Consider the following 26,269-nt stretch of genomic DNA (forward strand, 5'->3'; position numbering starts at 1 on the left):
TTCACAGAACGATGGGTAGGGAGTCGGCACTTGAGTTTCTAAGGCCGTTGTGAATGTGCCTTGTGAATGCTTTATCACGCTTAGCTGTAACGCACTGCATGATGTTTGAGTGTTATGCATCTATCATGTCAGGCTAACCATTCAAACACAAACATACCTCTATAAGTTGAGGCCTGGGCATGATGGGTTGATTGTGCTCATTATGGGTGTGATTTTAGAGTTAACTTTCTGTACTTGATTTTGCTTTAACTCCTTTCTTATTGCTGCTTGCTGTGACATTTGGATTCTTGATCCTGACTTTGGATTCTGATTTTGTACTGCACCGTCTGTTAGAGACTGACCCTTACCTAAACCTAGACATTGCTGATCGACTCTGGTTTGCCACTTTATGGTTTGTCTGGGCTTCATACCTCTTATACCCATCTGTTGTCTGATTCTCTATTCCCTCTATTGGTAAAGACTTCTGACTCATGCACAAGACTTGGGGGTAACCACACACTGGTAGGAACATTGAGCTTTGAAGGAAACAAGGGAAATTATAAGTGCAAATATGCTTACATATATTGTGGTCTGTGTATTATGTAATATACCACAAGCAATACTGCATATGATGAAGTTAGTACTGGACTCTAAGGAAATTGTTGTCATTAGTATAGTGCACATTGCAGTACTGTAATATATGTACATTAGTGTGAAGTGCAAGAGAAACCATACAAACAATTACAATATAACATTAATTTAACATGAAGTCCACCATTTTCATTACAAAAAATCTTATCTTCACAAACTTCTTTATATAGCTGTATCTTTGATTAATGGCTGCCACAGGGGATACTGCAGTTGTTATTTTTTGTTATTAAATGCAAATAACCCAAAATAACATGGCTAAATATAGTTTATGCTACCAAACATTCACATTTTTCCTATCAAAGTACCACTTGGTTCTGCCTGTCTCCCTTTAAGTGGCGCTGGTGAGGCCTGGCCAGTTTCTGGGCATTTACAAATGGGTCAGTAGCATGGTCAGGGGTACATAGGAAATTGAAGTGACTAAGCAGTGAAGGGGACGTAATCTTGTGTCCTTATGCCTATCGTCTTGCTTTCAAATAATATTGTAGAGCACATTTATTTATAGTGGTGTACAGGGAAAAGGTAACATTTTTGTAGTTAATTTTAGAAAATTAAAGCAGGTGTCTGATTGTTTGCTGTACGTTACAACACATTTTTCTCCATACTAGTTTTCAAAAATACACCTATTTGTGTGGTTAAAATCTGTTGCTCTGCTTGTATGAGTAAACTCTCTTATCTATGTGTGTTTTGCCTTCACTGACAGCTAACATTCCATCATGGAACACTTCCATAATGAGTCATTTGACACATGTGAGTGACACTTGTTAGCTGAGGGCAACAGGTGCTTCTTAACTTTGACACATATAAAGAGAAGTTGTTTAGATTCTTTCAGGATAATTGAGAATCAGTAATTTAAAATGTCCCATGTTCTGATGGAGAGGTGCTGGGCACATCTGGGTTGTTTAGAACTAAATGCAGGCTATGTGTACTTATGACCCTAGTTTTATTGCCACAAGCAAAAATGAGATTTCATTTTGCAGGATGAGATATTTAAATGACATGAGGATATATTCATACCTCCCAATGTCCTGAGTTGGATTGGCAGGGCAGAATGGACTTTCCCACCTGTCACTGGTGTGTGCAACAATTCAAATATTTCTGGGTGGTGGGGGTTAGGGGTGACAAAGCTTTTATTAAGCTCTAAGCACACACCTGTGGACATGATTAGACCCCAAACATAAATAAAAAATATATAGGCCACATAATGAACCTTTATTGGTAATGTATCTCCACAAGGAATCAATATAACTTACTCATGTTTCATATGTAAATGAGTGAAAAATTCATATAATGTTTAGTGGAATTAATGTCATGTCTCTCCTATGTTCCAGGGGAGAGTTATAATACTTTTGTGAAACCCATATATAAATTTTATCTTGCTAGCTCCATTGATTACACATTTATACAGAGGTCTTCTCAAATATGGATTATGTAAAGTATTGCTTTGATTCATTTTTTTTACCGATATGGATTATGCACTGATTTTTTTGTGACTAAAATGTGGAAATGTGGTAATTTGTAGCTAGAAGAATTTAGCCAATCGTTAAGATCTGTGGAGTTAACTGGGCAATAAGTAAAAGGGTAGACCTCCTGGAATGAGTATTCAAAGCCATGTGACATAAAGCAGGCCTCTGAAGCATACATTAAAATAAATGAACCTCTTCTTTGCTTGCACGCAGTGATTTGTTGGAAACCATCTAAATCAACTTCAGATTTTAGGATCGATCATAACTACATTAATATATTATTATTATATATTAATATTTTCATAATTAACCAGATAAAGTTATAATGATAGTTACTAAGGTATTTACACTTTAAGAAGTAAGGGTTAATATAGGAATTTATAGTTCAGTGAGCTATCACAAGAAATACAGGTGATACTATATCACTAAAGTTCAATATTGTACTTACTGTCTTAAACCTAACAAGATGCTTCATGTGCATAATTCCTTTGCAGTAGTTTTGTGGAAGTAAACTGTCATCTTGACCTTTCAACACTGCAACTAAGTCCCATAAATTTTTGCTGCCTCCTGGAGGCTAAGGGACAGAAATTACAATAAATCATCCATACATTTATACAATAGTAAAGTAAACGTGCTGCAAGAATCTGTTTTTTTGTAAACAATAGGAACGATCCACAAAATACATGGTAAAATAATAAAATCATTTTATGCTGAAAACTTCACAATTATTGTAGGGTATTAGGTATAGTCTTTTATGTACAATCCTTAATCAATCCTTCAGTTTTGTTTGAACTGTCAAAAAATAAAAAACAGCTAATAACCGTAATATGAAACAAAACAGCAAACAAAAAAAACAGAAATTTACTCCCAAAAATCACTGACAATTCTACTGCAGTCCATTTTTTTTTTAGAAAGGTGCAGATCTGCAGGTTTTGAAATTAATTGATTTAATATATTAGGTGTTGGGTGAACCTCGTAGAAATGTGTCTCGTAAAAATAAATATATTTGTCTTGTGTTTATTACAATGCACCTACATTGTAAAAACAATTCCACATCAACAGGCATAGTCAGTGGCATAATTATGTTACAGTATATTTTGCTGTCTCTAAAACAACAATTTCTATGTAATTTACGGCTTGTTCCCACAAGCAATATTATTAAGAGATGACAGCAGGGCAGGACACTACCTGGACTAAATAATAGCTGTTTTCTCTTTCATCCAGTCTGGGGGACACTGCTTACCATGGGTTGTGGAGGGAGCTTGGAGAGTTGGCACCTAACTAGCTAAGTTTTAGTACTGCCGACAGACCCCTCCCCTCTACAATCCCCATGGACTCTTCAGTTTTTTTCAGGTGCCCTGGAGTTGGGCAGCGTTTTTTATAGCTAGTGTAATTTAAAAAAAAAAATTATTTCTTTCTTTTATTTTATTATTCTAATCTTTACTGGTGACAGTGCTGGAGTGTGTTCTATGATAGAGAACACACTCACAGCCAGCAGCGCAGGCATTCCCCTGTCAGCTGGGAGCCAGAGGCTCTCACTGACAGGAAAACTTTCAGAGGGTGCCTAAACTGAGGAATGACAAGCGGTCTCATGGACCGCTGCACTCCTCCAGCCTCCCCGATAACCGGCACTGCCATGACAGGCATAGAGTGCCGGTTATCGGATTTACAAGTAGCAGCAGCCATCTTGGATTTTCGGGCCAGCAGCGCTACGGAGAGAGGAGGAAGGGGGCTATACCACGGTTCCCCCCCATGCATAGGAGGAGGGCGCCGGGTATGTCGCTGCGGAGACCTCTGTAAAGAGGTCTCCACTACCTGTCACGCTCCATTTTTTCTTTTTTTCTTTTTACAAGCGTTTTGGAGCTATTGAAGGGGGGGGGGAGCTAATACATAGAGTTCCCCCCCTCCTTCCACAGAGAGATGGTATATCCCAGTCTTCTGGCGCCAAAGGAAGCCCGGGAAGAGAGATCAGAGCTGAGGGAGCAGACACTGGACAAACTGCCGTGGACTTCTCTCCTTTATGGCCCTGGGCTAAGTATTGCCTTTAAACACACATATTGTTTATTTCTGTGGAAAAAAGTAGGCTTGTAAGGTTTACATTATAGTCTCCTACTTGCCTACAAAACATTTGGTGTTTAATTATTACAAGTACAACTTTTATTATATAGATCAGTTATTTCTTGTTATATAATCTGTTTTTTTCTGCATACATATCTCTCTCTATTCTCTCTGTTACACAGCTAGATTAACCCATTAATCTGTGTGTTTGGTGTGCCTTCCTTTATAAAAATGACAGATAAGGGAAAGGGCCCTATTGTAAAATATTTCACTTGTTCAAAATGTCAAGTCAAATTACCGTGTGGGCAGGGGGACCCTAAATTGGCGCTCTGTTCTGCATGTGATGCAGGGGCTTCCACTGTGCAGACTCATCAGTCCACAGCCCCTCTGACGGAGGAGCCGGCCTGGGTGGCCTCCCTGACACAGTCGGTTTCCTCCTTAGCTCAGATGGTATTACAATCTAACCAATTGCTATCTAATATGGCTACTTCGGTGGCTACTAATAATAGCACTCAGCTGGGCCTCCCTGTTACCACAGGGTCCATTGGAACGTCTTTACCTGGACCTTCCTCTTTCTTTTCTGACCAAACCCCTATCCCCATAGAAGGGGCATGGTCTACAGCTTTCCTTAAAGGTTTAAATAAGCTTAACTTGTTGCTTGAATCCCCAAACATCCCGTCCGCTAAAAGGAAGAGACCTAGATCGGATAACCCTATCACGGTCCTTTCAGATTCTGAGGAATCTTCTGAGGATGAGGAGACAGTTTATTCCGATTCTGACCAAGTTCAGTCTTCGGAACAGGAGGATAGTTCTAGAAACCAATTTGTTAATGATTAGGTTTTTTCAGTTAGACAAGCGTTAGACCTCCCGGAACCGGAGGATCCTACGCCTAGAGACAGAATTGTGTTCAAGAAAGCCAAAAGAAAGGCTTGCCGCTGTTTTTTGTATGATTCTATTCATATACTTGAAATAAAGAATCTTTACATATTACAGATTTCTTTAACACATTTCTGACACAGTACAGGTCAAGTTTATAGTTTGGATGCACTCAAGTTAAACTAAGAATAGTTTTTAATTTGTAAATTAATCAAAATACATTTAACACTATATTATTTTCATGATAAACAGGGATTGGAGGATGGAGGCGAGGGTTTGCCCATTTTGGTTAAGGTCCCAGATTTTGGATGAGTCCTTTGTGTATGTTATAGTTATAGTCAGGGCCAACGAGAGGAATCTCCAAGCTGCATGGCAACCTAGGTTAAAACTGCTATTGTGTGCGCGGCCTAGGGGTGTGTGACCATGAGGACCCCCTTAGGCTGCAACATGACACAGCTTCAGCAACAGCCTAGATGGGAAGCTATTGATCCTTTCCCCGAACCACAATCTGACACTCGACACCCCTCTCAGCACCCCTGGTATAGTCTAACGTTGGATAATATTCAAATTTCCAATACAATACTGGAAAATGTCAAATAAAATTATTTTGTGCTGATTTTTATACTTGGTGGACTGCAAAAGGGATGACAAATTGTGGGCTAAAGGGTGGGTGCTATTTTATTTCCCCTGTTTGGATGGATATCTGTAAAAACACAAAATCAAAAACATTACCTAACGCTATTAAATTTTGATCCCTACATTGTACCCAGTTCACTCTTATTGTCTAGTGAAAAAAATCACAGAGAACAATATATATTTCATCAGATATTATGCAAAAATACCTTAATAACAAGAGACTGTCTGGATTATATAATTGTGATATTAGAATAGCATGTTTTTTTGTGTTTTTACTTAACATGTAGAAACGTGATACTTACAGATAGACATTCTGAAAACCACCTTAATTTCTTCCCTCTTAGATGACCGGTAAGTTTGTCTACTTCTTGTTTAACATCACGTGATACTTTCCCACACAATAAAGGTGGAGCTCCAGGCTCCATGGCTCGGTCTAACAGACAGAAGGGAAACACAGGAACATGTATTATCAGTGCAATAACAAGTGACCAGTGGGCCCTCAGGACATTTTTAAGTTAACAATCCCTACTGTGACAACATACCAGATGACGTATTGTATTGAATTGGGATATCTCCAATTTTAGCAAGTTAGGCTGTGGAATAGCTGGTTGCCATCTGGATATACTTAAATATGGTACAATAATCAGGCAATAGGCTAGATAAACATAAAAGATTGAATATATATATTTATATTGTAACAAAGGGAGGCATTTATCTGACAAGATGCAGAGAAAACATACAAGCAGAGTAAGACATTGGCACAGTTATGCACCTAGATTCAGGTTAAACCAAGTAAAGACTTATGTATAGTTTAAAGTTTTGTTAACTTACATGATTTCCTCTCAGCAAACAGACAGGGTGTGTCTGTCTGTTAGTGCAAACAGAGCCAGTGATGGGCGTTTTCACTTAAAGAGAAGGTGGGTGTGTCACATGCCCATCAAGCTAGGGTTGGGGGAGGAGTATCATGAATAAAAGCTTGTTTGTGTCATTTGTGCACTGAGACCAACGCTGGGGAAGCTGGCTGGTCTTGAGAGAGCTGAGCTATGTCTAGCTAGCGTTTAGGGTCTCCAATAATTGCTGTGAAATCTGTACGATGTCAAAACATTTACCATCCTGACAATAAAACTACATAAAAAGGAAGAAGTTGTTCGCGTGTGCTCCCACAGTAGCGGGCTCTTGCCACAATATATGTATATATATATATATATATATATATATATATATATATATATATATATACTCAAAAATGGTAGAGGCTACACATTTAGTTTGAAAATATGTGTTATGCGGAGCATGATATCAGCCTCGGTGGTTTTGTATCCCTAACCCTGATGGTGTTATCCATTAAAGGCTTCTGAGAATTGTATTGAGCTGCCTACATTCACACACAAGTCCACTGAAGCCACTGGAGCACTGTTAGTCAAAAATAACATGTGTGAAATTCAGCACTTAATGGCACATTCAACAGAAAGGAGGTAAGTAATAGACTCTATCTGGTTATCATAATGGGGCTCTGCTGTCTATACCATTTGCCAGAGAGGTGTCTGTTTTATATACCGCTCCCGACAATGGACTCTGCTTTCTTTACTTACCATCAGAATAGGCTCTTTACAGACTAGTAACCAGGGGCTCTGTTTTGTATAAAGGTCAAAAGATAACTGGCTACAAAGATAGAGTATCTTTGTAATCTAAAATGCTTGTAACCTACTATTTCCCTTGTACCTTTTGGTCCACCTCTGTAAGCATTATCTCGCCAGAGGTATCATAGTCCAACTATTTTCCAATTTATTTATCTTTATTTAAAAATCGTCAAATGCAGACAATGTTTGCTCATTCATACCTGCCCCAATGTAGCACAAACATACACTAACATTAAGTTTTTGGACTATGGGAGTAAACCTATGCAATTATGGAGACAACATGCAAAACTAAAAACAGATAGATTCCTCATTGGAATAAAAGCCATGGTCTCAGAACTGTGAGACAGCAATGCTAACCACTGCAATCATCCCTATTGGCTGTCAATTTCAAATTGATGAAAGTCAACTCCACATCAAGACACATGGAAATAGGAAGTAGGTAGCACTTGGTGGTAACAACATGCTCAGCTATGGTAGGTAAATAAAACAGCAAAGACACATGTAACGTTTATAACAAATATAATGCAAACATAAATATAGGTGAACTTCAAAATGAGGGATGCAGCTCTCTATGCATTTTTATATAACATTTTTATACAATTATTGTGAAAATGATAAATTTGCAGTTTGATCAAAATAATAATAAATCAGCTCAGCACATACCAGTGTTACCAATAATTTCTTCCCAAGGACGGTCTGCCAAGATATTTATTTGAAGAGGTGAAATCAAAGGTGTTAGTGACCAGAGCCTCACAGTGGAATCCCGGGAGCAAGATGCCATTGTGAATGGCCTATTAGGATGGCATGTTAGACCTAAGAAATTATGTAAAAAACAAGGATTTAAATATATAAAACATATATAAATCTATTGATTATCAAATAAATGTTTTATATGATACATAATGTTTTATGCCAGCCATCATCATCATCATCATCATCTATTTATATAGCGCCACTAATTCCGCAGCGCTGTACAGAGAACTCATTCACATCAGTCCCTGCCCCATTGAAGCTTACAATCTAAATCCCCTAGTATACACACACAGACTGAGAGAGACTAAGGGTAATTTAATAGCAGCCAATTAACGCACCAGTATGTTTTTGAAGTGTGGGAGGAAACCCACACAAACACGAGGAGAACATACAAACTCCACACAGATAAGGCCACGGTTGGGAATCGAGCTCATGACCCCAGTGCTGTGAGGCAGAAGTGCTAACCACTAAGCCACCGTGCTGCCCAGCCAAATCAAAAATATAGGCTGCAGAAACAATAAACTATTAAACACATTTTCTATATCAAGACAAGAATCCTCTAGATGAAGTGACCACAATGCATGAAAATACATATTGAATCTCCATGTAAGAGACACTGAAGTAGACTACAATGCGTTTTTTTGTGCACCATCATACAGATATCGAATGTCATGGTAATCCTCATTCACTACAATAAAAAACATGGCAATTGAATATATATATATATATATATATATATATATATATATATATATATATATAGACCAGCCTAAATTCTTCATGGCATGGATTCAACAAGGTGCTGTAAACATTCTTTATAGATTGTGGTCTACATTGACATTACACATCATCACGTAGATGCTCTATTAGATTGAGATCTGGTGACTGTGGAGACCATTGGGGTACACTGAACTTATTGTTATGTTCATGGATTCAGCTTGAGATAACATGAGCTTTGTGACAAGATGCGTTATCCTGCTAGAAGTAGCCATTAGAAGATGGGAATCTCATGTTGCAGCAGAAATTGAGATATAGCAAAAAATTTTCCAATCTTCAACTGCCCAGTTTTGGTGAGCCTGTGCCCACTGTGGCCACAGTTTCCCCCCAATGTGGTCTTCTGCTGCTGTAGACCATCCATTTCAAGGTTTAATTTGCAGTGCATTATAAGATGCTCTTCTGCCTACCATTGTTAAAACGCATGTTTTATTTGAGTTAATTTCGCCTTCCTGTCAGCTTGAACCAGTCTGTCCATTTTCCTGTGACCTCTCTCATTAACAAGGCATTTTGCCCATAAGACTCATTGTTTTTTGTTTTGTGCACCATTCCCTGTAAACTCTATAGACTGTTGTGATGGAAAATCCCAAAAGATACTCAAACCATACCATCTGGTACCAACAATCATTCCACGGTCAAAGTAACTTAGATGACATTTCTTCCCTACTTTAGTGTTTGGTCTGAACAACAACTGAACCTCTTGAACATGGCCGTAAGCTTTTATGTATTGAGTTTCTGTACTTGATTAGCTGATTAGGTAGTTGCAATAACAAGCAGGCGTACCTAATAAAGTAACCTTTGAGTCTATATATGTACTGAGCCCTAATGAAACAGCAGCGCCCAATAAAGTTGACCGTACTTTTAGTGCTTGTTGATGGATTAGACCATTGCTACATGAAAAATAATTCTTAAAGTGCCCAATCTGTATTAATACTCAATAAGAAATTGAATGGTGTGATTAACAAAGGACATGAAATCTGGATAAGGCACAACTATAAAAAAACTAAAATTACAAATGGTATATATAATGAACATACCATAAACATCAGCCCCATGGTCATATACAGTGTCCAAACATGTTCCATCCCTTGTGTCCCACACTCGTATAGTGTAATCCCAGCTCCCAGATATTAGAAGGTATGGTATTTCTGTATTCCACATCAATCCTCGGACTGGAGATGAGTGACCGCTCAGAACATTTATACAAGCATCTTGTGTGTAGTCCCAGATCCTTACAGTTCTGAAAAGAGTATCACAATATAATATTACAGATTGGGCAGAATTTTCCACAAGTGCACCCTTAGACTTACCAAGATTTGAAAAACTCTAAAAAAAATCTTTAGCCCTTTATGTCCTAGAAGACTAAGATAAAAATATATAACAGAACAACTATTTAAAAGTTGTAAGTCTCCTTGAGTTAAAAGAAAAGTTGGGAGTCTCCAAAAGTTGTTCTACAGTATGTTTTCCCAATGGCCAAATACAAACTGAGACTGTGTCACACACCTTGGTACAATCACACAAATTTGGTAGCTTTGTCCAAAAAGTCACCCCCTACTGGGAAATATTTTTGAGATTTTGAGACAATAGATTTATTATTATTATTATTATTATTGTTATTATTATTAATAACCTTTTATTTGTATAGCATCTACATATTATGCAGTGCTTTACAAATAATATTTAATCATTCACATTAGTCCCTGCCGCAGAGGATCTTATAATTAATATTTTCTAAAAGGCACACACTAGGGTTAATTTTGTCAGAAGCCAATTAACCTACCAGTATGTCTTTGGACAGTGAGAGTAAATGAAGGACCATGAAGCCCCAGTCGAAATCAAAGCTATGGTCCCAGTGCTGTGAGGCAGCAATATTAACCATTGTCTAGGTAAAAACAATCCCTAATAAAATTTCTAGGGTTTTAACTTGCAAATACTGGTTGTCAAAGCCTATCACATATATGTAGGAATGGTTGGATAAAACTATGCACAGAGAACAAATAGATTTATCTGCTATTTCTTCTCCTTCTTGTCTGGAGTCTGTTTGTATCTTTCCTTGCCAAGACGCTCCCTGACCTCTTCATTCCTGTGTAAAATCACCATTAGACCACTGATTTAACTGCTAGAAATAAAATAGACAGCAGGTTTAAATTAAATTGACTGTGTTACTATTAGAACTCCAAATAAATCATATATGTAAAGGTTTTCTTTACTTTGTGTTTGGGAGATGGCACCATGGCAGCTCTTCCTATGTTACTGACAATTGTAGCACTAAGGTTTAATAATGTAAATGAAACCCAGTGTAGAATGCTTAACATTAATGATTTAATGTACAGTAACTAGAAAATAGGATACGTACTAATACAGAAAAGAGAATTAAATAACATTTCATTAGTTTGTTTAAACCAGGTGCTAGTTAATGACAATACCTATGTATTTGCTGCCAAGCCATATTTTTAGTGAACATTTCTAATGATATAACATTTAGAGATGCTTAAATGATTCATACTTGTTTGATATTTGATCAAATGCAGCTAGTTACAGGACCTCAGACTTTTTCACTGTGTGATTGGGCTTTTTTGGACAGTTGTAATAGGGTTTGTGGTTCGAAGTTTGAGTTTGTAGGTCGCTGTTAAAACAAAATAAACTATATTATGTTGCCTGTTTGAGCTTAAATCACTACATTTTGTAGTATTTTTAACACATTTTTTAATTTGAGAAGCCAACGTTACTGCATTAGAGTTCCAAATTCAAGTTTGCATGGACAACCTTTTAAGATACTTTCCGATGTAGCCATTTAAGCTCCAACAAGCTTGAACCTATTTATACCATTTAGAACCTGGATGAACCTGCTTGCCTTGCTCAAATTTAGCATTATCCTTTAAAAGCACTTTAAAACAAATTTGAGCTTCTGTAATTAAATGTAACAACACTTCCTGACTAAAATTACAAGTTGAAAACTCTATGAGCACTCAATTCTAAATAATGTTAACCACCCATGGTTTCAAAACTTCCAGTTAGCATTTAAAAGTGCAAACAAATAAATTAAGCAAGAGAGGAAAGTCGACAGAAACAACCTACCCATCATCTGAGCCACTGCAGAGAATTCCTTCTCTAAGGGGGGACCATCGAACATGAAACACTTTCGCTGTGTGTCCAGTGAAAACCTTCAGAGGCTGATCGGAGCTGGTGGCTAAATAATATACTCTCACATTTTTGTCTTCACACCCAGTTGCAATCATATCTCTGTACAACAGAATCAAAACAAGAAGAATAACAGGGGTTTGGTATGCAGAATATTTTAGATTTAGCAGACATTAGTACAGGCTCCCTGGATTTCATGCTGACTAACAATCGCATATCTTATTTTGAGATAAATGGTTGGCTTATGTAGATCAAAAAAACAGTAATTTTCTCGAGTGCTCAACAAATGCTGCTGTCCGAGGTATGGATCTACATAGTTTTACTTTATTTAACTTTTGAAAAGTCCATGAAAATGTAAATTGTCAGAATTGACATACTGGGTCTCTTGTAGAATTGGACACAAGCCCATTTGCGTTGCGTAAAATACGAATTTCACTACTGCACATGTCCACAAAAACACTTTAGAGTCTGTATGCAGAATCATTTGCATCCTATGCATACGACTCCTAAGCATATAGAAGTGGATCAGGCAGACAAGGGGCATGCAAGCGTTGGCCAAGTACAATAAGGGCATCTTCAAGTAAATTTGACTGATATAGGCCTAGAAACGTATCTGTTGTGGCTCCTCCACCCCTGGTGTAAGTTGCGAACTGATAATGATGACGATGAGCTGAGATGCGTCCGACTATGTAGGATGTGATTTTCCTCTAGGCTCAATTCTAAGTCTACGATTTAGATGGAAATTGCATCCAACTTTACATGAGGCTACTTTGTCTACAGTTGACAATTCATTGCAGATCTGTTAAAAAGCAAAGTATTGTCTTCCCACCCCACTAGATAGATGAAGTCCCTCCCACATCTTTAGGACAGTGATCTGAAGGGATCTCACACTGGTTAAGTATCTGATCCAACAGGCATTTAAGCTACTGTGACATCATTGACCCTGCCCTGTGTATGAATTAGCCAATCTACATATCGAATTTGTGCCCTCCCACAGAATTGTCACTCAAGCCCTGCCTACTTTGCAAGAGACCTCCCCCTTCTCACATAGTAACTTGCTGCAGAGGAGTGAAACAGAGCCATAATAGGCTTATTTACTTAATTATAAACACTCCAGTCATTTCAAATATAGATCTGCTGAGGGAGGAAATTTGCGTATTTTAAAGCATGTTATGCTTAAAGTTCAACAATATTCTCTAGTTTGGTCAACATATTGATGAATACAAGTCTAATGTAGTCAGTCTATATCAATTAGACTAGACCTGTGGTGCCATACATATAAAAGCCAGGCACTTTGCAAACGTGGAAGTAAATGTACAGACATGGTGTAATTCACAATATCACTCTGTGATCCCTTGCTTATATTTCCCATGCAACCCCCTTTTTCTACCTCAGTTTCTATATCACTCTATTTTTTACACATACATTTGTATGTATTTCCTCCCACATTACTCCTCTGAGTTTCAGTGGAACATTCTGTCTGATTCTCAATAGCTCAAGTCACATAATTATACTAATATACAGATTTTATTAATGAAAAATCTAAACATATGCACATAAAAAGATTTAAATAAATGGACATAAATGAATTATTTTGTCATCAGTGCTGGTAACTTTGAATATTAATATATAGAATATTTTATATTAGGACAATACCTCTATTTCAAATACTTATGATGCTGTGGAAATATTATATACACTGCAATAATGAGTAGAATATAATGTTGCATATAAAGTGTGTCAGAGCTCCAAATATTTAAAAGAATGAAATATTTAAATAAGAAAAATAAATAAAATGGTATATGCGGTGTGCACAATACAGTAATCAAATTTACAATTGCAGTTCAGAAATAGATCCTAGCTAATTACAGATGGTTCGTGACTTGGTAGTTCTGCAATATTGAGACTTATAAAGACAAAATATAAAATGTCATTTTGTATCCAAATAAACACTGCTTATAACTTACTGTCTACATCCTATCACAACCAATTCTGCAGGTATTATTATTATTTTTATTATTATTATGATTATCATAGTAACATAGTTGATGAAAAAAGACACTAGTCCATCAAGTTCAACCTATTCTGGATCTCCTGTGATCCCTCTCTTATATTTTAAATTGATCCAGATGAAGCAACCGCCAATCTGTTTTATCGGGAAAAATCTCTCCGGAGCCAATATTGCAGTTCTACTTCTCCCTAGATCCACTAATCTCCTTTAATTTAATAAACGTCCGTAACCCTGGATACCCTTTTCCGCTAAAAATTTGTATAACCCTTTCTTGAACATATCTATTGAATCTGCCATCACAACCTTCCCTGGCAGTGAATTCCATATCTTTACTGCCCTTCCTGTAAGGTGCCACAAAAGATCTGTAGCCAGGACCTGATTAAAGGTTCAGGGCGTCCTAGGCTAATTTGCTCAAAGCACCTCCTCGCCTTCCACATCAGGATAATATGAGGTATGTAAAAAAAAAAGGTTACTTCATTTAAAGTCCAGCATCTTACACCTCCCAAACCCACCAATGTTTACATTCCTGTGTATGTGAAACTCAGCTTTTTAAAACAGCCAAGGCAATCTTTGTGACTCATTTAGTTTTCATTACAATCAGAGCTGTATAGCAGAACGGAAGCATGAACAAGCGCTACTGAGGGTGAAGATGTGAAGGTGGAGCAGGTGTCACCATCCTTGTCTCTCCTACTCGCTTGTCCTCAAACCTCCACCTAAGGATGACTCATTGTCTTAAGCTTTTACCATGGAAATACGTCAAGATTAAAACCTCACAACATATTCTCTTCTAGTTTAAAATTATTTTGAGTTTATACCTCCTCCTGTCACAAATTAGCACCCCCCAAAATGTTGCACCCCCCCAAATACTTTGCACCCTAGGCTGCAGCCTAGTCAGCCTATTGGATAATCAGGCCCTGAATGAGGAGGCAGTCACTGACAGAATGTAGGGAGTGTGACGAGATGACTAGGGAGTGGATGAGGGTCTGCTCCAGGTTGAGAAAGGGCCTGATCCTGGAGATGTTTTGAAGGAGGGAGCCGAATGCTTGGGAGAGGGATCTAATGTGGGGAGTAAAAGAGATAGAGGAGTCGAGGATAACTACTAGGCAGGAAATTTATTGAACTGAGTAAAGGGTAATGTTGTATACGGATAGAGAGATGGGCAGAGGGGTAGTGACTTTGGAGGGCTTGGACGATGATGAGTTCAGTTTTAGACAAAGAAAGTTTAGAGAATTAATAGATTTTATACCACATTCATCTGTAGAAACTGTCCTTGTAGTAATAACTGTCATAAAAACAGTTTTATCAATAGAATGTAAGGAGGATGTAGTCCTCTGTAAACAATATGTCTCCTTGAATGTTTCTGCAATGCTGAGCTAATCCTTAGCTCTACCTGGTCAGTTACTGCCCATGCAGACACCATACTAGTAAGGATTCTACCTAACACATTTTTATGTTTTAAATATTTTTTATTGCCAATGAAACTAAAGATACTGGGCCTGAGTCATTAAGGAGAGCAAAGCATAAAAAGAAGTAACTTTGCACCTGGGCAAAACCATGTTGCATTGGAGAGGGAGGTAAATGTAATATGTGGGAACCGATATAGAGTTGGGGTAGGGCATGTCCTAGATCAACTTTAAATTTCAGTTTATAAAAAAAGCTATCAAGTATTTGTGTGCTACATGAAAAAAACAGTCAGTATTTAACTTAGAAGAAAAATAATAAACTAATTTGCACCACTTGCATTGTAACATGGTGTTGTCCTGCAGGACATATACTCCTTTTTTTGCCTTACTTTCTTTAATGACTCAGGCCCAACTAACTAATGGTAGCTCCTTTAGAATGCTGCCAGTGTGGTTGCTTCTTGTTGCATTTCCCATTACAGGCAGTGATCATGTACATTCAGGATTGGATGTACAAATGAATAGTGCTGACATTTACAGTATATTTCTGTTCTGTGCATTCTAATGATCATTCTGTTGGATTTCTATCACAGTTACAATGTGAAGTATTTTGATTAATTTTTTGCACTCTTTTTTGTCTAACGTATTCATTTTGCTTTTTCTTAAAATTTGAAGGTGGGGATTATGGGGGCATTTAAGAAAAGTCATGCAAAAGGGGCAGTGTTGCTCAAAGCAACCTATCATGATTGTTTTTAAATTGCATTGCGCTTGGATTGTATTGGTTGCTATGGGCAGCTTCACTTTTTTCCATTGCACCAGTTCTCATAAAGGTTCCCTACTAGGGGTTATATACTAAACTACAGTTCTGTGTAATATTATTGGTGCTATATAAATAAATAATAAATAAACTGCACAAAGATGTAAATCTGCACTTAAACCATAGCAACTAATATCACATTTTATTTCATCTTGTAACTTTCCCTAGACAAACATAAACTAACTATCGATGGGTTACTATAATTTTAATGTAGCTTTCCACCACAATGTCAGTAAAGAAACCTCAATGGGTGCACTCTCTTGGAGTGTGACACAATGACCATAAAAAGGATATCAGTTAAAGCTTTCAAATATCAGAATAAACATTTTCATATTATTTTAGCTCCCATCACATCAATACCTTAATCCATTACAATGTGGGTGTGTGTGTGTGTTTGAGTGTACATGAGGGGTTAAAGGTCTGGTTATATGATGGACTACTGCAATACAAATGCACAAATGTCTAAAAGAACTACTTGTATTTGTACCAAATTAAAAAAAATGAGGGCCAGGGATGAAAAAATCAGATGACAGCTCAGTTTTTAGGAAAAAGTACATTTAAAACAAGGTACATTTTCCAAATTGATAATTATCAAGGCCATCAACTCAGGAAAAAGGTACTGTAGCTGCTAAAACAGGTCTAGTTGTAGGGTGTGCTTACATAGCTGACAATCTTTGTTACTACAATTATGTTAGATGCCAAGCAATGACTGGGTGACATATCTACAGTAAGTGATATGAAGGTGTGTATTATAGTATAGTATATTATGGAAGAGTAGCATAGTAAATTGCTCACTTGTTGTTTTGGCTCCAGTCACATCCAAATACAGCTGCTGGGTGTTTATACTTATGCAAAAGTTTACCATCAATAGTTCGGATGATACTGAAACAATTACAGACAATAGTAAGTAATTACTTTTAACACATCACAATTTCATGTTTCCAATAAAAGTACAAAATACGCTATCTAAATACAAAATTACTGATTATACAAGACCAAAACAGAACTCACCAGAATCCATCTCCACTACAGGTGGCGATACGCTTAGAATCTTTATGACTCCAAGAGATGCAGAATATTCCATATTTTCCATGCTATAAAATAAAATAATAATATATATTAAAGCAGCAATTGCATACAGAATGTTGTTTTTTTTAAAAAAAGTAAGAGAAGTACCTTTTATGCATGCATCTTATAATATTTTTTCTTAGCTGTCTTCACACAAGTCATTATGGGGTCTATTTACTAAGGTGTGATCATAAAAACAGAGAAAGCATCAGTAAAATGGAAAAATCATAGATTTCTCCTGCCATAACCCATTTAACGTTGCTTAATGCAGCTCCCATATCAATATGGGAACTGTGAAGTTATCCAATTTGTTAAGATGCAAAAAGCAAAGCTTAATCTCAGGATGATGTTATCTGTCACTTTCAACAGGTTCCAGCTGAAGCCTGTCCGGCTTCGGATTCCTCACCCATGGAAGTGCTATGCTTATGTGCAATGCAAATCCTCTTCCTCCATTCACCGGCAGTGTTAGGCTGCTGGTAAATAGTAAACAGAGTTAGTGGAAATGGGAGATTCGCCAGGGCTCCTAGAACAGATCCAGGATAGTAAATTACAGCAGTGTTTAATGATGCATATTAATTGTCACCACTTAGTATCTTAATAAATAGACCCCCCAAATATACTTTGATTAACAAAAAACAGTGATGATATCATAGAGTACACAAAGATTAAGTAAGGCCTTTCTTCATTGGCCAAGGTTTATGATGTTCCAATAGAATACTGGTCATAGCTCAGTTCAAAGGATTCCTCTGTTCAAAGGTGGGGGCAACTCACTCCAACAGCTGAGCACATGTCTTGCTTGAGGGAACTGACCAGAACTGGTTTGAACTAACCCTTCTAACAAAGTATTTCTGAGTATAAATCTTATACTAATCATAACTAGCGATCGCTATGTGCGATCGCTTCTCTGAGGGTACCGGATTCCAGCTGGTAAAAGGTGGATTAATATAAGACCAAACACCATACATTTATTAGGACGTTAACCATAAATACCTTTAATGTAAATTTATCTTTGTATAACTAACCTTTGAGTGTTGCTAATAAAATGATGTGAGTTGTAACTTTATTAAATGTGTACTTTTTACAAATGTAAGTGTAAATGTAAGTATGTGTGTTGTTTACCCGTGCGATTGAGTTATTAGATGTAGCGTACTAATCACAATCGTACGATAAACCAATAATAATCAATTTAGCATGTCATGTGATAGAGGAGGAGGGTAAGAAGGAGAGGTGATTTTATAGTGCACAGAGCAGCTTGAGCGCAAAGAGGAATTTCAAAGCCTTTCTGCTCACTACATCATGTGTCATGTGACTGTGGCTGCCATGGTAGTCACATACCACTGTGGAAACTGCCGAATTATAAATCAGTAATAGCAGACTGAAGAATCAAATCAGGTAAAAATGGTAATTATTTAGCTTCTTCTTATAACCTGCCAGTGATTAATGATAACAATTCTCCTCATACTTTCATGGGATTGCTACTTTAAGTAACATACATATTTTACAGAGTTAATAGTGTGATTGTTGGTTATATATTATACTTCTAGCAAAATCTGAGCCTCACACACAATGCACTTCACTAAACACTGGTACAGATGTGCCATTGAGAAGATATTTTATATGCACAGGTAGTACAGATAGTTAACTTTAATATCTTACTGTTTTTTTCACTCATAGTTTAATGTTTATTGTCTAACTTTAGAGATATGCTAACCATTTTTCTGATCTACAGCAGAAGCACTGCTTATTAATATAAAAAATGGAAGGGACTTATAGTCTGGCCAATATGCTAATGACCATTTCATAACTTATTTAAAACATTTACAATCAACAAACTACTGGCAAAGGTAGTTCAAGTTTAACCCAAGGAATACAATTCCTATGCTGCTCTAAGGGGCATATTCAATTGTCCGTGTTACTTGCAAAAGTAACACAGCGTTAAAACTATTAACGTTATTACGGTAATTCTAAGCCGGATTTCAGCTAGCAGCTCCCTGAGCTGTGAGTTGAAAGCCGGCGTTAAAGTTACCATAATAACGGTAATTAGGAGCACTATTACCGTAATAACAATAATAGTTTTAGCGCCGTGTTACTTTTGCAAGTAACACGAACAATTGAATATGCCCCTAAATCTCCAGGACCAAAATTTATATCATAAGCTTATGCTTATATTTTGAATAAAGACTGTGCACAAGATGTAGCTTCATTTAAAATGTTTTATATTCTCATTATCATTCTGTAACAATCTTATACATAACATAACACAGTGTATTAATTATAATAGATGTTAATACAATGCATTATATTCATTGCCTGTTTTATATATATATATATATATATATATATATACATCTAAGTATTGTATATGTGTGTAGGTGGGTTTCTATTGTATTTAGGTTTGTACGTATGTCAGCTTGTATTTTGTGGTGTGTGTGTGTGTATATAGAGTAAAGGGGTAACATTGTGGAAGAGACAAACTCACCACACTATAAAACTAAAAAAACATTTATATCCCACACCACTCACATTCATTATACATGAATTAAAACCATATATTCAATCAAATGTCAGCTATGCCACATATAAACTTATACCATTTATATCACATTTCATATGCATCTGCCATCTTATTAGTTATATTAGAGATAAAACTTTAATTGTAACACTAACCATGGATCCTGAGGAAATTCCAGAACTCTAGAGACAGAAGCAGCTATAATGGTTCGCTCTCTCCATAGGTGGTAGTGCAGCTTAATAGTCAGTTAGTTTATTTTAACTTCCACTTACTGAAGTTGTCATGGAATATTATTTTTTTTTCCCACATTGCTTTCCTCATTTAGGAGGATTATTACATGTTTAATATATATGAGTGACTGATAATAAGTATAATACAGTCTACTTCAAACCAAATGTAAGAAATCTTGTTGTTTCCGAGAAAAACATAGATATAATTTGCTGATTTCTACTATAAAGTTAAATTTCTCAACTTTTTTTTAAAAAAACAAGCCATTTTCTCGAGAAGCACTTGCCCTTAATTTGTATACTTACCTCATTAAATCGAGTTATCATTTTCCCTTTCTTAACATCCCATATGAAGCCCCCGTTCCGTGATGTTGCACCAGCAATGCAGTTCAAGTCCCCTGTAGTGGGAAAATGTGATAAAAGTAGACTTATAGAGAATAGTTTAGTAGGTTATAGACATTAGTATTTCAGTGCCAGCAGACTTACCAGGAGCCCAAGACAGTGAGTAAATAACTCCTTCATTTCCTGGTGAAGTGTAGACCGCAGTTAATGTATTGATATCCCAAACCTTTATTGTACCATCAAATGATGCTGTTGCTAATAAATTAGGATCGTCTGGCTTGAATTTGCAGTCAAAGATGGTTTCAATGTGACCCTGTGCAATTAAAACAAAATACTATTGAAAATAATCCTCATACTGCTGCAAGATAGTACTTTGTAAAATGTGTAATTCATCTTTGAGGAAACTGTCACGTTATTCTAGATATAATGGGTTCCAACACTGTTGTTGTCATGTAATACATGTAATACGTGTCTTACCCATAGGCAGCCTAGTTTTAGTCTGTTGTTTTTCCCATAACGGATGTGTTTTTGAGCCTGCAGAGACAATTTCTGGATATGTCTTGACTAGTAATCCTCTTCCTTTTTGAAGCCACTGAAATTTCCCCCTCATATGCTTATATAAATTACTCTGTCTTGTATATGAGTATATTGTACACTTCAAAATACAAATATTTGCTTTAATTAGAATTAGATCTAATAATGAGTTAGGAGCTCTTACATATTTGTAGAAAAAATAGAACTTCTAAATTAACTCCCTACACTTTGCTGCCCCTCAAAACATTCAAAGTGAGGGGAGCCGAGCAGGGAAGAATGAAACCTCCCAATAGATGAAGTGTCCAGTAACCGCTTCTTATACGGGCAGAGGCTCACAAGTGATCCTAAATCTGTGATCCTAAGCATAAGCCCATGGAAGAGGAGATTACTTTGAAACTAGAAGCAAAAATGCTTGTTTCTGGTTAACTGGGATCTGTATCCCAAGGTTGTGAATTTATAAATGTACTACTTGTGATTTATGCTGCTACACTTATGTGTTACTTACATATTTTTAAATTTTATTTTAATAAATTAAACTTAATCTATTGGGAGCTTTTTGTCTCCCCTGTTCAGAGCTTGTCACTTTGGTGACATGGTGATTCCGAGTTAAGTCTTTGCTAACCTGCCTTTCAGATAGTTTTATCACTAGATAATCAATGAACTTGAATGAAAACATGTTACTTGAGACAGTATCCTCATAGACGCATGATGTAAGAGTAGTTTTTTTGTTTTGCAAGTGCAGAGTATATCCAGTTTTTTCACTGGGGTGGGGTGGTTGAGTGCGGGAGGGTTCACTCATATGTAATTGTGGAACTATAGTTGCTTGATACACTATAGTTGCTTGATAATACTTGTAACACAACACAGAAAACAAAACAATTCACAATTTCCTGGCAACAGGATGCTTCCTCTAATTTCCGCCCAGCGCTTTAAAGGGCGCATGCGTGATAGCTTCCGCATCCCATTGCTAGTCAACTAGTCAACGGGACGCTGTTAGACTTATTATTGGCAGTCAGCTGTGCTCTGACTGCCAAAACTACTTCTGGCCAATCAGAACCCAACTTCCCCTATTATAGGAAACTCTGTCACCACTATGGTGCCAGAGTATCATGTCTCCTCATGCTCCAGTGCTGCAGGTTCTGTTCCAGTTTTCTGACTGATCTTCCGATTTCTGACTCGGCTACTACTGACCCTGATTTTAGATATTACTTTGGGCTTCATTCATCTCTCCTGGCATCTGACTCCTGGGATCCTGCACAGCTTGACTTCGGACTGTACGACTACACCTGTTCACCCGATACTTTGTTGATGGCTTGGAGAACCGCAACCTGTGCATCTCTTGCAGCAAAACCAATACCTCCTTGCTGGGTTCCCTGGCGAAGACTAGAGGAGCGTTAGACTCCGTGCCTCCAAGCTCAGCAACGTCAATTCCAGCAAGCAGCCATCAGTTTATCTCAGTCCTTACAAGAATCTCCAAGTAGGAATAAAAGACCAAGGGTTCTATTTGTTAAACAGAGAAAAGCCTTACCTGCTGTTATTGCCTGAGGTAACCCCAGCTGACAGAAAGATTCACCGGGTGTTGCTGGCTATAGCTTTGCATGGGGAAGCCTATTTAACAACAACAGGGGCACATGTACTGCTGCAATCCTTCTTCTGCAATGTTAATGAATGAAAAATTCAGTGTTATTTTAAAAAAATTTTTTTGTAACCCCTGTCCCCACGTGTGAAAGAATGGGCGTAATTGGGGGTGCATGGCAAGTAAGTAATGCTCCTCTCCACTGTGCATCCTTCCCTGCCCTGGCTGGTTCTTGGGTGTGGGCATAAGTGACTGGTGGTCCCCAGCACATGCCGGTTTTACAGCACTGTCTGTTAAGTGTGGGCACAGGGGTTGCTGTGTGGTGGTGCAGTGCTATAGGTTTCACAGTAAGTTGGATGACAGCCCATCTCTATATTATACCATAGAAACGCCTTCTTCATTCCATCACAATAATTGGGCTGCAAACAGTAAAACAAATATTTAAAACTTCTGCCTCCTCCAGCACAGTTCTTCAACAGGTAACATAGATACTTGTGTATAGGGCAGTCACATTTAACATGGTGTCTCAGGATACAGCTATTTCTGTCAGTCAGTCCCACCCCCACGGTGACTATTTACTTGCTTGAGCTCTGAAAATTACTTGCTAGCCTTGTTCAATCCCTCTATTCTGGGCTAACATCACTCACGTACTTGGGCTCTGACACTTGCTTGCTTGTGTTCCTATATTGTATGTATAAATACACATATATATATATATATATATATATATATATATATGGACAATAGTATTTGACCACTCCTGTTGATTATTGAATTGAGACCCATTGCCAGAGGTGTATAAAATCAAGCACCTGGCCATGCAGTCTCCATTTGCAAACATTTGTGATACAAAATGGGTCATTCTGAAGAACTCAGTGATGTCACGGGTGGTACTGTTATAGGATGCCACTTTTGGAATAAGACAGTTAGTGAAATTTCATCCTTGCTGGATATTCCACGGTCAACTGTAAGTGATATTATTAGAAAGTAGAATCGTAGAAACAACAGCCATGAAGGGGGAAGGGGAAGAGCACGTAAAATCACAGACCGGGGTCAACGACTGCTAAGGCGCTTGGTACGTAAAAGTCGCCATCGCTCTGCTGATTCCTTAGCTGAGGTGTTCCGAACTTCCACTGGCATTAATGTAAGCACAAAAACTGTGCGACGGGAGCTTAATGGAATTGTTTTCCATGGCCAAGCAGCTACATGCAAGCCTCATAGTACCAAGACCAAAGCCAAGCGTCGGATCCAGTGGTGTAAAGCACACCGACACTGGACTGTGGAGCAGTGGTAATGTGTTCTGTGGAGTGACGAATCCCACTTCTTTGTTTGGCAGTCAGATAGGTGAGTCTGGGTTTGGCAGACGCCAGCAGAACGTTACTTGCCGACTGCATTATGCCAACTTTGAAGTCTGGTGAAGGAGGCATAATGGTATGGGACTGTTTTTCAGGGTTTGGACTAGATCCTTCTCTCCAGTGAAGGGCAATCTTAATGCTTCAGCATACAAAGTCATTTTGGACAGTGCTATGCTTCCAACTTTGTGGCAACAGTTTGGAAAGGCCCTTTTGTATTCCAGCATGACTGTGCCGCAGTGCACAAAGCAAGGACTACAAAGACATGGTTTGATGAGTTTGGTTTGGAAGAACTTGACTGGCCCGCACAGAGCCCTGATCTCAACCCCATCAAACACCTTTGGGATGAACTGGAATGGAGATTGTGAGCCAGGCCTTCTCGTCCAACATCAGTGCCCAACCTCATAAATATTCTACAGAATGAATGGGTACAAATTCCCACCAGCATCTTGTGTAAAGCCTTTCAAGAAGAGTGGAAGCTGTTATCGCTTCAAAAGGGGGACTAACTCCATATTAAAGTAGGGATGTGCACCGGCGACTTTTGAGGTCTCGTGTTTTGTGTTTTGGATCCGGATTTTCGTTATTTTTGAGGTTCAGATTTGTCTCGCAAAACACTTGACGAAAGGTCTCGGTTCGGATTTAAGGTATTGGATTCGGATTTTTTTTGAAAAAAACATAAAAAGTTTAAAAATCAAGTTTTTGGGCTTATTTTCACTCCTAGGCTATTATTAACCTCAATAACATTCAATAACAAGCATTTCCACTAATTTACAGTGTATTCTGAACACCTCACAATATAGTTATTAGTCCAAAACGTTGCAAAAAGGTATCTTTCTGGACTGCGTAGAGGAGTGGGTCACCACAATATCTTAAAAACCCTGAACTTTTATGATTCGCACCAATAATTGTACCTGGACTGCGTAGAGGAGTGGGTCACCACAATATATTAAAAACCCTGAACTTTTATGAATCGCACCAATAAATGTACCTGGACTGCGTAGAGGAGTGGGTCACCACAATATATTAAAAACCCAGAACTTTTATGAATCGCACCAATAAATGTACCTGGACTGCGTAGAGGAGTGGGTCACCACAATATATTAAAAACCCTGAACTTTTATGAATCGCACCAATAAATGTACCTGGACTGCGTAGAGGAGTGGGTCACCACAATATATTAAAAACCCTGAACTTTTATGAATCGCACCAATAATTGTACCTGGACTGCGTAGAGGAGTGGGTCACCACAATATCTTAAAAACCCTGAACTTTTATGAATCGCACCAATAAATGTACCTGGACTGCGTAGAGGAGTGGGTCACCACAATATATATAATAAGAAAACCATCAACTTGTTTGATTCGCACCAATAAATGTACCTGGACTGCGTAGAGGAGTGGGTCACCACAATATATTAAAAACCCTGAACTTTTATGAATCGCACCAATAAATGTACCTGGACTGCGTAGAGGAGTGGGTCACCACAATATATTAAAAACCCTGAACTTTTATGATTCGCACCAATAATTGTACCTGGACTGCGTAGAGGAGTGGGTCACCACAATATATTAAAAACCCTGAACTTTTATGAATCGCACCAATAAATGTACCTGGACTGCGTAGAGGAGTGGGCACTGGGCACCACAATAAAATATATAAAAAACCTTCAACAGGTCTGCATTACACTACACATACGGCTGCTCCTCCATCCTCTCCATCATATACATGTTGGAGTTTTAGCGTGTGACAACCTCTTGTTTTTGATAATGTCAGTGCATTTTGAATATTTTTCAATTTGCCCCACACCACTGAATGTACTTTATCTATGATACGCATCTATCTATCTTGACTGCGTAGTGTGGTGGCCCCGGTACACAATTTGGTACCGAGGCCACAATATAATTAAAAAACCCTCCACGTGTCAGAATTCCACCAAACAAGTATCTGGACTGCGTAGTGGGGTGGCCCCGGTACCCAACTTGATACCGGGGCCACAATAAAATAAATACACCCTCCACGTGTCAGAATTCCACCAAACAAGTATCTGGACTGCGTAGTGGGGTGGCCCCGGTACCCAACTTGATACCGGGGCCACAATACCTCCTCCAAACATGCTACAGACAATTCGTCATTGAGATCCCATTAAGTATGTTAAAGACAGACAGGGTCCAAGTGTTATTAGTTGACTTTGTAAAGAAAAAAACTGTCCCTGTTGCACATAGTCGTGCAATGAAGACTTACTTTTTCATTTAAAGGCACGATCTTTCAAGTGTAGTGTTTGTAAGTCTAAGTCATATTATACTTTTGGTAAAATTGGTTTTTTTTGTTCCTCTTTATGTTAATTAATTAGTAATAGAATTAAAGTAGGAAATAGAATTAAATAGAATTAAAGTAGGAAATAGAGTGGTATAGAGTTGTAGTGTGGTATAGATAGAGTGGTCCACACAATATAATAATAA

The 26,269-nt window shown here is 37.8% G+C and overlaps 1 protein-coding gene across 6 annotated transcripts in view; it reads right to left on the minus strand.

The window, feature by feature from the left end:
- The window catches only part of WDR17 (WD repeat domain 17), a 113,380-nt gene that overhangs the window by 38,222 nt on the left and 48,889 nt on the right, over window positions 1-26,269 (minus strand). For all 6 annotated transcript variants that reach the window (XR_012688253.1, XM_075197550.1, XM_075197559.1 and 3 more), the window contains 9 exons: window positions 20,493-20,661; window positions 20,313-20,404; window positions 17,211-17,293; window positions 16,995-17,081; window positions 11,909-12,073; window positions 9,868-10,070; window positions 7,967-8,116; window positions 5,966-6,096; window positions 2,542-2,667 (listed from right to left, as the gene is read on the minus strand). Coding sequence is in view for 5 of the 6 variants with exons in the window: in XM_075197550.1 (XP_075053651.1) it covers window positions 2,542-2,667; window positions 5,966-6,096; window positions 7,967-8,116; window positions 9,868-10,070; window positions 11,909-12,073; window positions 16,995-17,081; window positions 17,211-17,293; window positions 20,313-20,404; window positions 20,493-20,661 (1,206 nt within the window). In the remaining variant the exon portion in view is untranslated. The remainder of the gene's footprint in view (window positions 1-2,541; window positions 2,668-5,965; window positions 6,097-7,966; window positions 8,117-9,867; window positions 10,071-11,908; window positions 12,074-16,994; window positions 17,082-17,210; window positions 17,294-20,312; window positions 20,405-20,492; window positions 20,662-26,269) is intronic.

The sequence above is a fragment of the Mixophyes fleayi genome, chromosome 1 (genome assembly GCF_038048845.1).
Source record: "Mixophyes fleayi isolate aMixFle1 chromosome 1, aMixFle1.hap1, whole genome shotgun sequence".
Taxonomy (NCBI): domain Eukaryota; kingdom Metazoa; phylum Chordata; class Amphibia; order Anura; family Limnodynastidae; genus Mixophyes; species Mixophyes fleayi.